A 15,000-nucleotide genomic window follows, 5' to 3' on the forward strand; every position below is an offset into this window, starting at 1 on the left:
TGGCCAAACCACCTCAACACATTCATATCCACTCTAGCCGCTAACTCATTTCTTACACCCGTTCTCACCCTCACCACTTCGTTCCTAACCCTATCTACTCGAGATACACCAGCCATACTCCTCAGACACTTCATCTCAAACACATTCAATTTCTGTCTCTCCATCACTTTCATTCCCCACAACTCCGATCCATACATCACAGTTGGTACAATCACTTTCTCATATAGAACTCTCTTTACATTCATGCCCAATCCTCTATTTTTTACTACTCCCTTAACTGCCCCCAACACTTTGCAACCTTCATTCACTCTCTGACGTACATCTGCTTCCACTCCACCATATATATATATATATATATATACATATATATATATATGTATGTATTTATATATATATATATTTATATATACACACATATATATATATATATATATATATATATATATATGTGTGTGTGTGTGTGTGTGTGTGTTATAAAATTTATGTATGCATATACGGGACATGTGCATACTGTATTTACACACATGCTGTATATATAAATTGCTAATTTCAGCATGACCACAATATTTTTCTCCCGTCCAAATATCGAAGTCGAGGCCTAACCAAGGGTTTCAAGTAAACGTATTTAGAAACTGTGTTTGGGGAATTTAGTCTTACATTTTTAAACCAAACTTGTATTTTAAAGATTTTTATTGACAAAATTTGTATTTTTCTTCTCTTCAGGTTGCAATCTTCGCTGTTCTTTTGGTGGCTGTAGCTGCTCGCCCAAGCAGCCAATACGCTCCTGCTCCATCTTATCCTGACGTAAGTCTCATTATTATTATTATTATTATTATTATTATTAATATTATTATTTTCATTATTATTATTATTATTATTATTACTACTACTACTACTACTACTAGCTAAGCTAGAACCCTAGTTGGAAAAGCAATATGCTACAAGCCCAAGGGCTCAAACAGGGAAAAATAGTCCTGTGAGGAAAGGAAATAAGGAAATAAATGTACAATAAGAGAAATGACCATCAGGTTGAGGAGAAAAGGGATTTATTGGGGGAAATAACGGATTTGTAGATGGGAATAAGGAAGGGGTGTGTTTACACATACAAAGATTCACGACTTCATTGCCAGTAGGAACGCATGAATAGGATATAGACTTGTATAGGATATGATAATCATGGAGGATATTAACGTAGTTTTAGGTTACTACAGAGACTTTAGTTATATTTTCTGTATATATATATATATATGTATATATATATATGTATATATATATATATGTATATATATATATATATATATATATATATATATATATATATATATATATATATATATGCATATATGTTGTTAGTCTGTTGATGTCACCCACAGGAGGACGAAAGTAATTACTTAAATCTACGCCCTCGCGTATATGTATATATATATATATATATATATATATATATATATATATATATATATATATATATACATATATGTATATATATATACTGTATATATATATTCCTCTAACAAAAGAAAACAAGAGTTTTTATTTTAAAGAATAACATAGAGAACAAAAGAAGTTTCTTTACACAAGAATATGAATAACTAATGCGAAATAAGAATTCCTGGAAAAGTCAGAGGCCATTTTTTATACTTCTTTATTTTTCGTTTTTTTATCTACTGCATTTTTTTAGCAAACGGAAGGCAAGGGCTACAAGGTCGGAAATTAATGAAAGAGGGGTGTGTTTAGAAGTAGGATAGAGATGTGTTTCTTTTTTTTTTTATCTATTATATTCTATATTCATTGTTTATTACTTATCTTGTAGTTTATTTATTTCCTTTTTCCATTCCTCACTGAGCTATTTTCCCTGTTGGAGCTCTTGGGCTTATAGCATCCTGCTTTTCCAAGTAGGGTTATAGCCTAGCTTGTAATAATATAAGAATAATGACTATTATATATATTTATTTTGCTGGTTCTTTTATAATCACTCCAGTGCTGGAACACAGATAGTGAGATGAATTTCAATAGGTTATGATTTCCTATGTAATTTTTACTCACATATCCTATTGATATTTCGAGTTGAAGAAGAGGTTTGAAGAAATGGCCACAAGATTCCTAGCATTGAAGAGTGTATGGAGATAATAGGAATTGATTCTTAAATGAATCTATGATTTGGAGGGGCCAGAAAGTGGGCGGAGAGATAGACCTTAAATTTGCAGATGAAGTTAAAAAAGTGCTGGAACGAAAATTAGCATTAAAAACGGTAAAAATCCTGGAATAAATGATATTTACCCCAAGCGACCGACTTCCCTTTTATTCCTTTTGATTGAACATCGGATGGAGATACGAATGCATTTTTCATCGCCCATGGCTTTGAGCCAATACCAGAGGGCTTTTTTTCATTTCGAAAGGTGGAAACGAAGGAGATGGGATGGAAGAAGAAGGAGAAATGGTAGAAAAGGAGGAAGGGTGCGAGTGAGGGAAAGTAATTGTGCTATATTTGAAAAAAGACTTTAAATACTTTTTGGGTTGGAGAGAGAGAGAGAGAGAGAGAGAGAGAGAGAGAGAGAGAGAGAGAGAGAGAGAGAGAGAGAGAGAGAGAGTAATGGAATTTTCAATCTCCATAGGAAGTAGATTTTAATTGTTATTGATATTATATGTTAATTCATCTCTTGATCATATATATATACAATATATATATATATATGTGTGTGTATATATATATGTATATATATACATATATTATATATATATATATATATATATATATAAATATATATTGTTATTTGCTTTGGCTTTCATTCAAGTAAATGGAAAAGGAAAATAGTGTAATTTTTACTACATAAAGATTAATAGTTATCAATGGGAGTAAAAAAAAAAAAGAAAACATGGATTCTTTGCGAGTGTGTGTGTGTGTGTGTGTGTGTGTGTGTGTGTGTGTGTGAGCCTCGCTCATGGTGCCAAGCATTAGGACGACATCTGCACGACAAGCACCATTTCCATCAAAGTCCTGGAATCGTCCTGTAATCGCCAATTCCAGTTGGGAATGTTAGCTTTAAGTCTCTCTCTCTCTCTCTCTCTCTCTCTCTCTCTCTCTCTCTCTCTCTTCCATCCACTTGGAGGAGTGAGGAAAGGCCGCTCCTCCGAGATGATGATCTCTCTCATGGACATCCAGATGTTCTTAAGTCAAGTGTCTGGAATTTAGCGAGGCTCTTTCTTGTGCTTCTCTTTCTTTCAAAGTATTGAAGAAGTCTGTTTACCTTTGGGAGCGTACTCTCCCCACTTCGCCAGCTAGAATACTGTCTCACTACGGTTCCATTTCATTTTATGTCATTATTTTTTTTTCATTCTAGTCTTTGACGTCTATAGCTGTAGGTGTGATGCTAGATAAAAAATAGATCGATCACTCAGTAAATTTTCTTAGCCATGCTTTTAATATTATTCTTGTAGTAGTATAGCTAAGAATTGGCTTCAAACAGCAATTCATTAAAAGAAAGTCTCCTTGATACAATTTCATTCCTTTTACGTACTTGAAACGAAGACATAGTTGTTATGTTCTGAAGTATGTGGTTGTTTATATAGAGATGAAAGGTGGTAAATAGAAAAAAATTATAATTATCAAGATTTGAGAATTTTTTTTTTCAGAATGTATTGTTCTCACAATATTTGCAAACTATTCTAATTTTATCTCGAGCTTTAACCTATTTGTCTATACCATTTCATTTTGGACAATTATACTAAGTAGGGTTTATGAGATTTTCAATATTTTTTACAAGTACACTCCTTTATATGATATTAAGCCTCAATGCATATATGTTATGTGTAGTTGTTCTTAGGATAATTACAGAAACAATTGTTTATTTATTTTATTTTTTTTATGTGGAATTATTAGCTCCCTTTATACAGAAACGTCATATGTGATATATTTTTCATTTTTCTGATTGAAAAACGTTGGAGACAAATCATATTTTTCAAAGTTCCTTCAATCTTTACAATTTGTTTATTTACCAATGTTGATAATAAATCAGCCCCTTTGCATTGCTTCCCTTTCCTTTTTGCAGACACCAGCCAAGTATGAATTCAACTACGCCGTAAAGGACGATTACTCTGGTAATGACTACAGCCACGGAGAAGCCCGCAACGGATATGACACCAGTGGGTCATACCAGGTCAGTTAATGACTATTTTTTCTTATGTTTATGTATTTTTAATTATTTGACTGTTTTTCTATTTCCATCAAATCAGTCGAACGAAATGGTTTTAAAAGTAGAACTTTTACTTGGGGGCAAAGATAAATTATATAATAAAATTTTTGCACAAGTTGATATTACCTGCCGATGCACCGCTGTTTAAACATCTTATTATTTGGATATATAATGCTATTTCATGGATATAATACCTTTCATAAAATTATTTTCAAGAAATGAAAGTGTATTAATCAATATACCGTTATGAATAATCGATTATAGTGAGATCCTATGGACGGGTAGCTGGCTCTAATCTAGTGAAGCCCTTTTCACTCAGTTTGGCAGTTAGCTCTATCTAATGGTGCCTTGCTGATTCAGTTGAGTAGTTGGGAAACTAGCTGGCTTTATCTATTGAGGCCCTATTCACTCAGTTGGGTAGCTGGCACTACAGTATCTATTGAGGCCCTGCTCACTCAGTTCGGCAGCTATCTCCATCAAATAAGGTCCTGTTCACTCAGTTGGGTGCTGTCTCTATCCAGTGAGCCCCTACTAACACTGTTGCGTAGCTGGCTTTATCTAGTGAGGCCCTATTCACTCAATTTGGTAGCTGGCACTACAGTATCTATTTAGGCCCTGCTCACTCAGTTCGGCAGCTATCTCCAACTAGTAAGGCCCTGCTCACTCAGTTTGGTGCTGTCTCTATCAAGTGAGCCCCTACTAACTCAGTTGGGTAGCTGGTTTTACCTAGTGAGGCTCTAATCGCTCAGTTGGGTGGGTAGCTGACTCTACTTAGTGAGGCCCTGTTCATTCAGTTGAATAGCTGACTATATCTAGTTGAGGCCCTGTTCACTCAGTTGCGTTGCTGGCTTTATCTAGCGAGGCCCTCTTCATTCAGTTGAATAGCTGGCTCTATATAGTGAGGCCATGTTCAATCAGTAGCTAGGTCTATTTTATATGCCCCAAGCTCAAAAACCTAATTGGTTGATCGTTTGGCATTCATTCGGCCGTCCCAACGACGGGGAAATTGATTCAGTTAAACAACAGTGGTTGAGAAGGAAATAACTTCATTGATAAATAGCTCTTAGGCTTAGCCAACATGGCCTTCCTTCCTCTGTTGCTTTATAAAAAAAAAAAAAAAAAAAAAAAAAAAAAAAAAAAAAAAAAAAAAAAAACTGTTTATTAATGTATTCATATATCGTTTACTGGAATGGCATTCGTAAAAATAGCGTTTATTTAACAATCTTCCATATTACTTGATCATAAACATTTCAGAAAAAATTTGCGAAGTGTATATTTCATTTCTTTTTAACGATTATAGCCAAGTTATTTATAATTTCAATACTCAGAATATTAAAAACATTCCTTAACGCGAAATATCCTTTTAGTAAGTTCAGGAGAACTGTGATTATTTCTTACATTCCAATTAATCAAATACCGGACACTTAGCAGGAAAATTGATAAACCGTATATTTTCTTAATCCAAATATTTTAGTAGTAAATACTTGGTACAATCGACACTTTTTGTCCTTCGTGCGCCTGAATGCTGTTAAGTAGTGCTGCCAGCACTTAATCAACCTCTCCCCTGTACCCCGACCCTTTCCTTTATTCCAAGCCAAAGTGATTTACTCATGAAGTTAATGCGTCGTAAGTGCTAAGTGCATGTATTTATGAGTGGAAGGAGGCTCGCTTTTGGCAGTCTCTGTTAATTCGACCTGACCATGCGACTTTGCCAGGTTCCTTTTCCAATGGGCTCGTGTCGTTGATTATGTAAGATGGGATAGAAACTTAGTGACTTGTCGCTGTAGTGATGATCGAGTCTCTCTCTCTCTCTCTCTCTCTCTCTCTCTCTCTCTCTCTCTCTCTCTCTCTTTGGTACTGGTGCGTGTGTTTTCTAAGATTTACACAATTATTTTTTTTTTATTTTAACAGTAGAGGTATCTTGCTTGAGTGCACTCCCGCAAACTATTCTATCTTATATCTCTTCCTCTTGATTTTTTAAAGTTTTTATAGTTTATGTATGTTGCTACTGTTCATAAAATATTCTATTCTAAGTGTTCATTACTTCAATTGTAACTTATTTATTTCCTTATTCCTTTCTCACTGTTGCTTTACCTATAAGTATTTAATATCCAAAGTAGCTTCGCCTGGAACAGCCATTATTGCATGTGTTCGTGGAACGTTGCCTTGTTTTAGGGGATAGAGAGCGTTCGAAGTTCACTCATAGGGTGATGTTATACTCTCCTAATTTGCTTAATTGTATGTTTTCTTCTTCTTCTTTTTCATAAAAGGTGGGGTTGCTGGGCGGTGAAGTACTTATGGTCTTTTTTTAATGGATTTGTAAGGTGTAATATTCGTGAAACAGCAGATAGTAGTTCTTAGTTGAAGGATTTTAATTTCTCTCTCTCTCTCTCTCTCTCTCTCTCTCTCTCTCTCTCTCTCTCTCTCTCTCTCTCTCTCTCTCTCTCTGAATTTAATTGCAAACCTTCTGAAGAATAAAAATATCTCTCCGAACTTATGACTGCAAGAGGAAAACCTAAAATACTATTAATTTATGGACCTCTCTCTCTCTCTCTCTCTCTCTCTCTCTCTCCTCTCTCTCTCTCTCTCTCTCTCTTTCTCTCTCTCTCTCTCTCTCTCTCTCTCTCTCTCTCTCTCTCTCTCTCTCTCTCTCTCTCTCTTTCCTCTTCTCTTTCTCTCTCTCTCTCTCTCTCCTCTCTCTCTCTCCTCTCTCTCTCTCTCTCTCTCTCTCTCTCTCTCTCTCTCTCTCATCCGAAAGTATGTGTTTCTTAGCGTGTATTCCTCAGGCACAGTACAATCAAGACATATCTTTATCTTCAAATACATTATTATTATGAGTAGCACATTGTATGCTATTCTAACATTTTGTCTTATTTGAATGCTGAGAAATATGATTTTTATATTGTCACCTTATTTCATTATTACAAAGGAAAACCTTTGTCCCAGGCAATATGATGATTTTCACATTGTAGAACGACGATGTTATTTCCCTATCCCAAAATCTCACATCACCGAAAATCATAACTCTCATCGACATCAGAAGAACCGTATCTGCCATTTTTCGGCCATTTCCACCCTATAGGGATCCACAACCCTTTACTAGGTGCTCCACTGAGCTCAAACAGTTAGAACTTTCTATGGAAATAGTGTCCATATTACAGATCTTGCAAACTTTTCGATGGCCTCACTCTGAAAATATACTGACCTGACTAATGTGGTTCCATTTGGCCTTACGAAAGATAGCCATTCGCCATAGAGAGCATTTCCTTACCCAAAGGGTTCACAACCCTTGAGTAATCACTCCTCACCCCCTAATACCATTAGAATACCAACCCATTATCAGTCGTGATACATTTCTCAGGAAAAACTACGAGCAACGATATCAGGGTAAGTTTCTTCAGATGTTGAAAGTAATACTGGTTTAATAATGGTATTTTTAGATGGTTGTAAGTGGTTTTTATTTCATAGAAAATAGTAATGTTTTTCTCAGAGCCTAGAAGATAATGGCAGTAATTAATTTTACTAACACTGTTTTAACTGTATTAACACTGCTCCAACAAGTAGCGTAGATATTAGTATTAATTTCCTGCATGTAATAATGATAACCTTTTCAGGTAATATAATCTTTTAGTTGTAAGTATAGTAATTGTAGAAATGTTTCACATAGAACTTTTAGTCCTATAGAGCAACATGTTTTCCTTGTAGATTATTAATAGTTCTTTGGGTCACAGCACCAACCACTTTTATGCACAGGAAACATCAACTTTTTTTGTGTACAGTAGATCCTTCAAGTAATATCACCAAATTTATTGTGTACATAGACCCTTCAGGTAACATTACCAACTTTTTTTTTCTTTTGTGCACATTAGATCCTTCAGATAACATCAAATATTTTATGCACTGTAGATCCTTCAGATAACATCAAATATTTTATGCACAGTAGATCCTTCAGATAACATCAAATATTTTATGCACAGTAGATCCTTCAGATAACATCAAATATTTTATGCACTGTAGATCCTTCAGATAACATCAAATATTTTATGCACTGTAGATCCTTCAGATAACATCAAATATTTTATGCACAGTAGATCCTTCAGATAACATCAAATATTTTATGCACTGTAGATCCTTCAGATAACATCAAATATTTTATGCACATTAGATCCTTCAGATAACATCAAATATTTTATGCACTGTAGATCCTTCAGATAACATCAAATATTTTATGCACTGTAGATCCTTCAGATAACATCAACTATTTCATGCACAGTAGATCCTTCAGGTAACATTAGTCAACATTCCTCCCACACAGGTCTTGCTTCCCGACGGACGCGTCCAGACAGTGGAATATACAGTCAGCAAGGACGGTGGCTTCCTCGCTAACGTGGTCGCCAAAGGAGTCAAGACATACGCTTAAACGACACGGCTTTTCCCTTGTAAAGCTTTGATTAGGAATAATTGATGTGATCACCAGAATTCATCTGTTGAACAATTATTTTATCTCCTTATTTATGAATATGTGGCACTCTTTAAATATGTATTTTAGTTAAATAAATGGATGTATTTGAATTTTAGTCTCTGTTTCACCCTCTCGATGCTTTAAAGTTGCATTTGGAGTCACTGGTTTAGATTTCTTTGACCAGTACAGTACTTGAATCAAACCTTCAAATGTTACGATAGCTTGATTGGACTTCGTTTCAGATGAATTAGGTTTATTATTCTACCCAGTACTGTACTGTGTCCCTACGATTACTGTCTTGTGGTACACTCTAGACATCACATTAAAGATCTTTCCAGCGGTAACTTTTTTAGCTTTCTGCTAAACCTTCGTTCCCTTTCTTCCATCTTGCTGTGCAGTCTCTTAACTCATACTTCATATTGCAAGTTTTTGAATCTGTTTCCAAAGTCCAGATCCATTAGATATATATGTTTATATCTAATGAAAAAGTTATTCAGCCATTTTTTTGCAATAGCCTGACTCTACCGGGCGAGAACCCATTCACAAAAAGCAAAGTGCGTTCAGGTTCTTATAAATAGAATTGCTTGGTGTGCAGAAGTAGCAGCGACACAAAACAACGAAATAAATCCCTTTGTTTTCAGTTGGTTGTTACAGTTTAGTCATCTGTTCTGCCTACGAAGATTAAGTTTTGATTCAAATTACATAACACCAGAATGAAAAAAAAGTTAACAGGATTATTTGAATTTAACATATGAATCAAAGGAAACTCTTTATCTGAGTTAGCAGATAGTAATTCCCCCTCCTTCGTTATCACACCGTCAACGCCCACTTTTACTCCCCTCTTCCCACCTTAGTTGTTGTTGTTGTTGAGCGAGAGGAGGATAAAACATCAATGCCTCTCTTCTCTTATACTGGAAAATAAAGGAAGTATTTTATTCATCACCTGGAATCCAGCTCGCAGACCCTTATGAATATTTTTCTACCGCTCACAGTGCGGCAACTTTAATCTGGAGAACCGAGAGTCAATACACACTGTAGGCAAAGGCTTCAAATTCTCTCTCTCTCTCTCTCCTCTCTCTCTCTCTCTCTCTCTCTCTCTCTCTCTCTCTCTCTCTCTCTCTCTCCTCCTCTCTCTCTCTCTATGGTTAGGGATCCTTTTGAAGAAAAATATCCAATATCCCTTTCATCAGTTGTTTATCCCTTGCTTTTCTGAAAAGCTTAAAGTTTGATGGCGACACTTTTCCGAGCAATTTTTAAAGTGCCTTCGGTCCTGGAGGTGCCTCTTTCTGGAAGATTATTTTCAACTTTTCGTTCGTCGTGAGGATCGTGGTTATTTTTTTTTTCTTTTTTTTTTGGGAGGGGGGGTGCCGGTTGGTTACGGTGAAATATATTTTCTTTGTATCGTATCTCCTGCAATTGTTTCTTGATAATCTCATATATATTTTTATTTGTTTTACGTGCCATAGATATTTTTTGTTTCTCATATATATTTAGGAAATGTAGATATTTGGTAGAGTAATAAAAATTTGTGATGAGAGAGAGAGAGAGAGAGAGAGAGAGAGAGAGAGAGAGAGAGAGAGAGAGGAGAGAGAGAGAGAGAGAATCTGTCCCCATCAAAAGAAAACGATGTAAAAAGAAGACTTTACAATACACCCGGATGTGGGGAAACAAGAAGAGTTGGAACCTCTTTCATGAGGGAAATAGGTATTTTAATCTCTTTTAAAAAGGGCAAAGAGTCTTTTGTTCCATCTTTTAAAGTATTGAAAAGCCTTTCATGATTCCCATTCATTTTTTTATAGTTTATTATAGAAGTCGCCAATAAAAGAGGCCTCTAATTGGATGACAAATCGTACTAAACGCAGTAGCATAACTTTGATGTTCATCATGTCAATTACACTTTGACATTGATAGCAATTGCTTTTGACTGCTTCGTTAGAGGCCTACCTTCCTTTTTTTTTTTTTTTTTTTTTTTTTTTTTTTTTTGCATCCCTGATCGGTGGCCTATTGGAAACGTCCCTGTCTGGCAATCTGCTGGGCTGGGATTTAGGACCCGCTCAAGCTCGATAGTTTCTTGTATTGTCTGCAACATCAGCATCCTTGTGAAGTAAGGATGGTGGGTTTTAGGGAGCCTATAGGCATACTTGCTGAGTCACCTGCAGCCATTGCCTGGCCCTCCCTGGTTCCAGCTTGCGTAGAGAGGGAGCTTGGGAACTGATCAGTCTCTAGGTCATTGTCCTTCTTGATAGGGCAATGTCACTGTCCCTGGCCTCTTCCCTTCATGAGCGGCCTTTAAACCTTCAAGAGGGCTTATTTGCATCACTTGGTTTTTCTCATTCGAAGCATTTGGATGGTTTGAAGCATAAGAATCTGTTTCACATCATAAACTTTAACGAACTTAATGGTGTTTTACCAGAGTTTTTTTTTTTTTTTTTAAGCAGATTCTAAATCTTGTGATCTTCTACACCTTGAGATGTTTGCAGAAGTATTATTCCATCTCCATTGTTCCCCTTTTTGCTTTGGAATGGCGAGACGATAAAACTTTCGCGAATATATATATATATACATAAGTATATTCAGTATATATATATATATATATATATATATATATATATATATATATATATATATATATATATACATACATACATACTATATTCAGTATATATATACAGTATATATATCTATATATATATATATATATATATATATATATATATATATATGGTTTAGAAAAATATTGTGCTATAATTTAAAAGGTTCCAAAAGAAAAAGAATCGCTGTAGAAAAAAAATGCAGATGTAAAGAATGATCTACAAAAGAGAGATAAGGAAAAATACATTCGATAAAATAATTCAACCAACAAAGTGAGACTTAAAGCCCCTATTACACTTATCCGGTTTCCTACGGCGCTGTCGGTTGCGACGCTAGCATATGTTCAAACCGGAGCGTGTGATAGCAAATTGGCCGTATGAAAGCTCACCCACGGCCGGGCGGATGAACTTTGGCCAGTACTAAAATTGGCCGTATGGCCGTCGTAGTCAGGACCGAGGACGTAGCGTGTAATTACTCACCATATGGTATGACATCAGTCTGAGTGGCTGAAGGACGCTCATGTTGACTATTTGCTTCTCTCATGCAAGTGTCCTTTTTTTTCTGTTAAAGGTGATACCTGACTTAAGAGTTCCAAATCGTGGTCCATTCGCATGTAGTTAAACCTGTCATCTTTTTCCAGTGGTAGTTCCTTCATTAAGTTAATATGAGAGTGTTTTTGTCGTTTATGCAGCCATTGTTTGAACCAAATCTTCATTTTTCTTTTTTTTTTTTCACCTTCAAGTAGCACGCTAGAGCAATAGGAACGAGAATGTCGTCGAGATAAGACATGTCACTCCTCCACCACAAACAGTGCCACACTGACCGACTTGCCTCCGGCCGTTCAAATACGTGTAATAGCTCTAGCCGTAAGCCACAATTTTCCTACGGCGCCGTAGGCCAGGTTGGCCGTAGGAAACCGGATACGTGTAATAGGGGCTTAAGTGACCCCGTCACACGTAACTGTAGTTTGAGTTTAACCACCTCGATCTTTGAAAATCAAAACTCATACATCATGGCAGTAGTTCTCATATAGTAGTCTTATTATTATTATTATTACTAGCTAAGCTACAACCCTAGTGGGAAAAGCAAGATCCTATAAGCCCAAGGGCTCCAACAGGGAAGAATAGCCCAGCGAGGAAAGGAAACAAGGATTGGCCATTTGTGAGTGGGAGTACCTTGACCTGGTGAAACCTGTACTAGTCACGGCCACCCATACTAGGTTGGTTTGCTGTGAGCGATCAGACTAAAGTCTCCAACCATCACTAATCCGCAGTGGCCAACTTGGCGATGAAAACTGGTCAAATCCCAGACATGAATAAGGACATGTCTGAGGCCTTTGTCTTGCAGTGGATTAGAAACCGCTGTATTTGTTATTGTTATTGTAAAATATTGCCAACGAGGAATGCAATATATACTGTAATGGTCATTTAGATGGACGCTTCCTCTTGAAAAAAAAAAAAAGTTTAGAAAAAAAATCCGTTTGTTTTAATATCTTTATTTAATTAGTTTAACTTAATCCTTTTTTATCAATTACATTAAACTTTATCAAGAAACCATCATTTCATTTGAATGGTTGTTTCTAGGTTTTTTCTTTTTAATTCTCTTAAATGTTTCTATAACTATTATATTCATTTGCTTGAGATCAAAAGCACTTATGAGCATTAACACCCAAACCTTTTCTAAAAAAAAAAAAAAAAAAACTTGCTAAATATTCCTTCTTAAGGAGGCCCAATAATCTTACAACAGCGCATTGACAAGATCTCATATTTATTTGTACTGCCGATTTGTTGCCTTTTGATACCAACCCCAAAGTAAAAGTAAGGGCAAGTTATCCAGGAGTTCCAATCTTCCACATCGTCGCTATCAACGAAAACATTGGGATAATGGCTGCGATTGCTGGTTGGGAAAGCATCCAAGCAGGCATTGATGTCAACGTACCATTTTTCAAGAAGGTGGCACCGGCTCTTCATGTCCTGTAAGCCCGTCCAGTCTTCATCACTGGAGTCAAAGCCTTGCAAAACCTTGTTGTCAGCGCATGTTTGTGCACTATTTCCAATTGTATCTATCTTTTTTTCCACGCCATCGTCTATACTTTGTCTGAAGGGTTTGTCTATTTTGCCACAGATGAAGTGATCTAGGTCCGAATGGGTGGCGTCGTTAGGGTTGAAGACGATCGTCGTAATAGCGTTGTGGGAACTGCACCCGTTATCTTTGCTAGGAACGTCGAAGGATTTGTACACAACGACCAGTGGTACTATTTTAGTTATTATTATTCTCTTGTAGACGTTGAAATTGTAGTCGTCTTCGAAGTCTTTGTATTTGGTTGCCTCGCATAGCCTCTTGTTTCCTGTTGCCCCGACAGGGACGTGCAGATTGAAAGAAGCGCAGTCAGCAACTGAAATAGAAATATCGTCATTGCATATTTGGTGGAAAACATTTAATCATCCTTTTTTTAGTTGTATCTTAAAATTCTTACAGTTGGATTAAGATGAGGATCATAATTCTTTTTTTTTTTTCTAAACTTACTTGAAGTGCAAAACTGGGCACAAGCTGTGATAGAGTGTACAGGAGCTGACCCTAGAACAGAGGTGCTCTTAGTTTTCTCTTGGTCGAGTTTGAAGAGATCGGTGGGCGATTGCGACACTGAGCAGCCGATCAACGTCATCATGATCAACAGCATTTTCTGGCACAGCCTCTTTGAGTGACGACGTTTTGGCTTCATTCTGTAATGATAGGCAGACACATGACTTTTCTATTTGCGACGATTATATTTACAATCAATCTCTTCAAACTCATACATTGTTAAAGATACATCAGTTTTAGTCGGAAATTCTCCGTAAAAAATAAACTGTTCTTACCATACTTTGTTATTATCTCTTACGGGTTTGGTGACCGTAATATCACTCCTTTACATCAATATCATTTTTTAAAAGGGTAAAGATCCTGGAATAAATGTTGCCAGACATTTACCGTTTTTTTTAATGCAAACGTTTAAAGCACCTATTACACTTATCCGGTTTCCTACGGCGCTGTCGGTTGCGACGCTAGCATATGTTCAAACCGGAGCGTGTGATAGCAAATTGGCCGTATGTAAGCTCACCCAGGGCTGGGCGGATGAACTTTGGCCAGTACTAAAGTTGGCCGTATGGCCGTCGTAGTCAGGACCGAGGACGTAGCGTGTAATTGCTCACCATATGGTATGACATCAGTCTGAGTGGCTGAAGGACGCTCATGTTGACTATTTGCTTCTCTCAAGCAAGTGTCCTTTTTTTCTGTTAAAGGTGATACCTGACTTAAGAGTTCCAAATATGTGTCGTGATCCATTCGTCTGTAGTTAAACCAGTCATCTTTTTCTAGTGGTAATTCCTTCATTAAGTTAACATGAGAGTATTTTTGTCGTTTATGCAGACATTGTTTGAACCAAAACTTCCTTTTTCTTGTTTTCACCTTCAAGTAGCACGCTAGAGCAACAGGAACGAGAATGTCGTCGAGATAAAACATGTCATTCCTCTACCACAAACAGTGCCACACTGACCCACTTTACTTGCCTCCGGCCGTTCAAATACGTGTAATAGCTTCAGCCGTAAGCCAGAATTTTCCTACGGCACTGTAGGCCAGGTTGGCCGTAGGAAACCGGATACGTGTAATAGGGGCTTAACAGTGTATATCATTAGCTTCCCTGCTAAAAATATACCCTAATGTCCTGGAATAAAGGTTGCCAGACATTTACCCTTTTAGAAATTTTTATTTGGA

General features: G+C 36.5%; 1 protein-coding gene across 1 annotated transcript in view; it reads left to right on the forward strand.

Moving 5' to 3' along the window:
* Positions 1 to 15,000, forward strand: part of 5PtaseI (inositol polyphosphate-5-phosphatase A) — a 297,544-nt gene that overhangs the window by 99,997 nt on the left and 182,547 nt on the right. The window contains exons 12-13 of the mRNA XM_068349793.1: positions 724 to 804; positions 4,050 to 4,157. Coding sequence (XP_068205894.1) covers positions 724 to 804; positions 4,050 to 4,157 — 189 coding nt within the window. The remainder of the gene's footprint in view (positions 1 to 723; positions 805 to 4,049; positions 4,158 to 15,000) is intronic.

The sequence above is a fragment of the Palaemon carinicauda genome, chromosome 26, assembly GCF_036898095.1.
Source record: "Palaemon carinicauda isolate YSFRI2023 chromosome 26, ASM3689809v2, whole genome shotgun sequence".
Classification (NCBI taxonomy): Eukaryota; Metazoa; Arthropoda; class Malacostraca; order Decapoda; family Palaemonidae; genus Palaemon; species Palaemon carinicauda.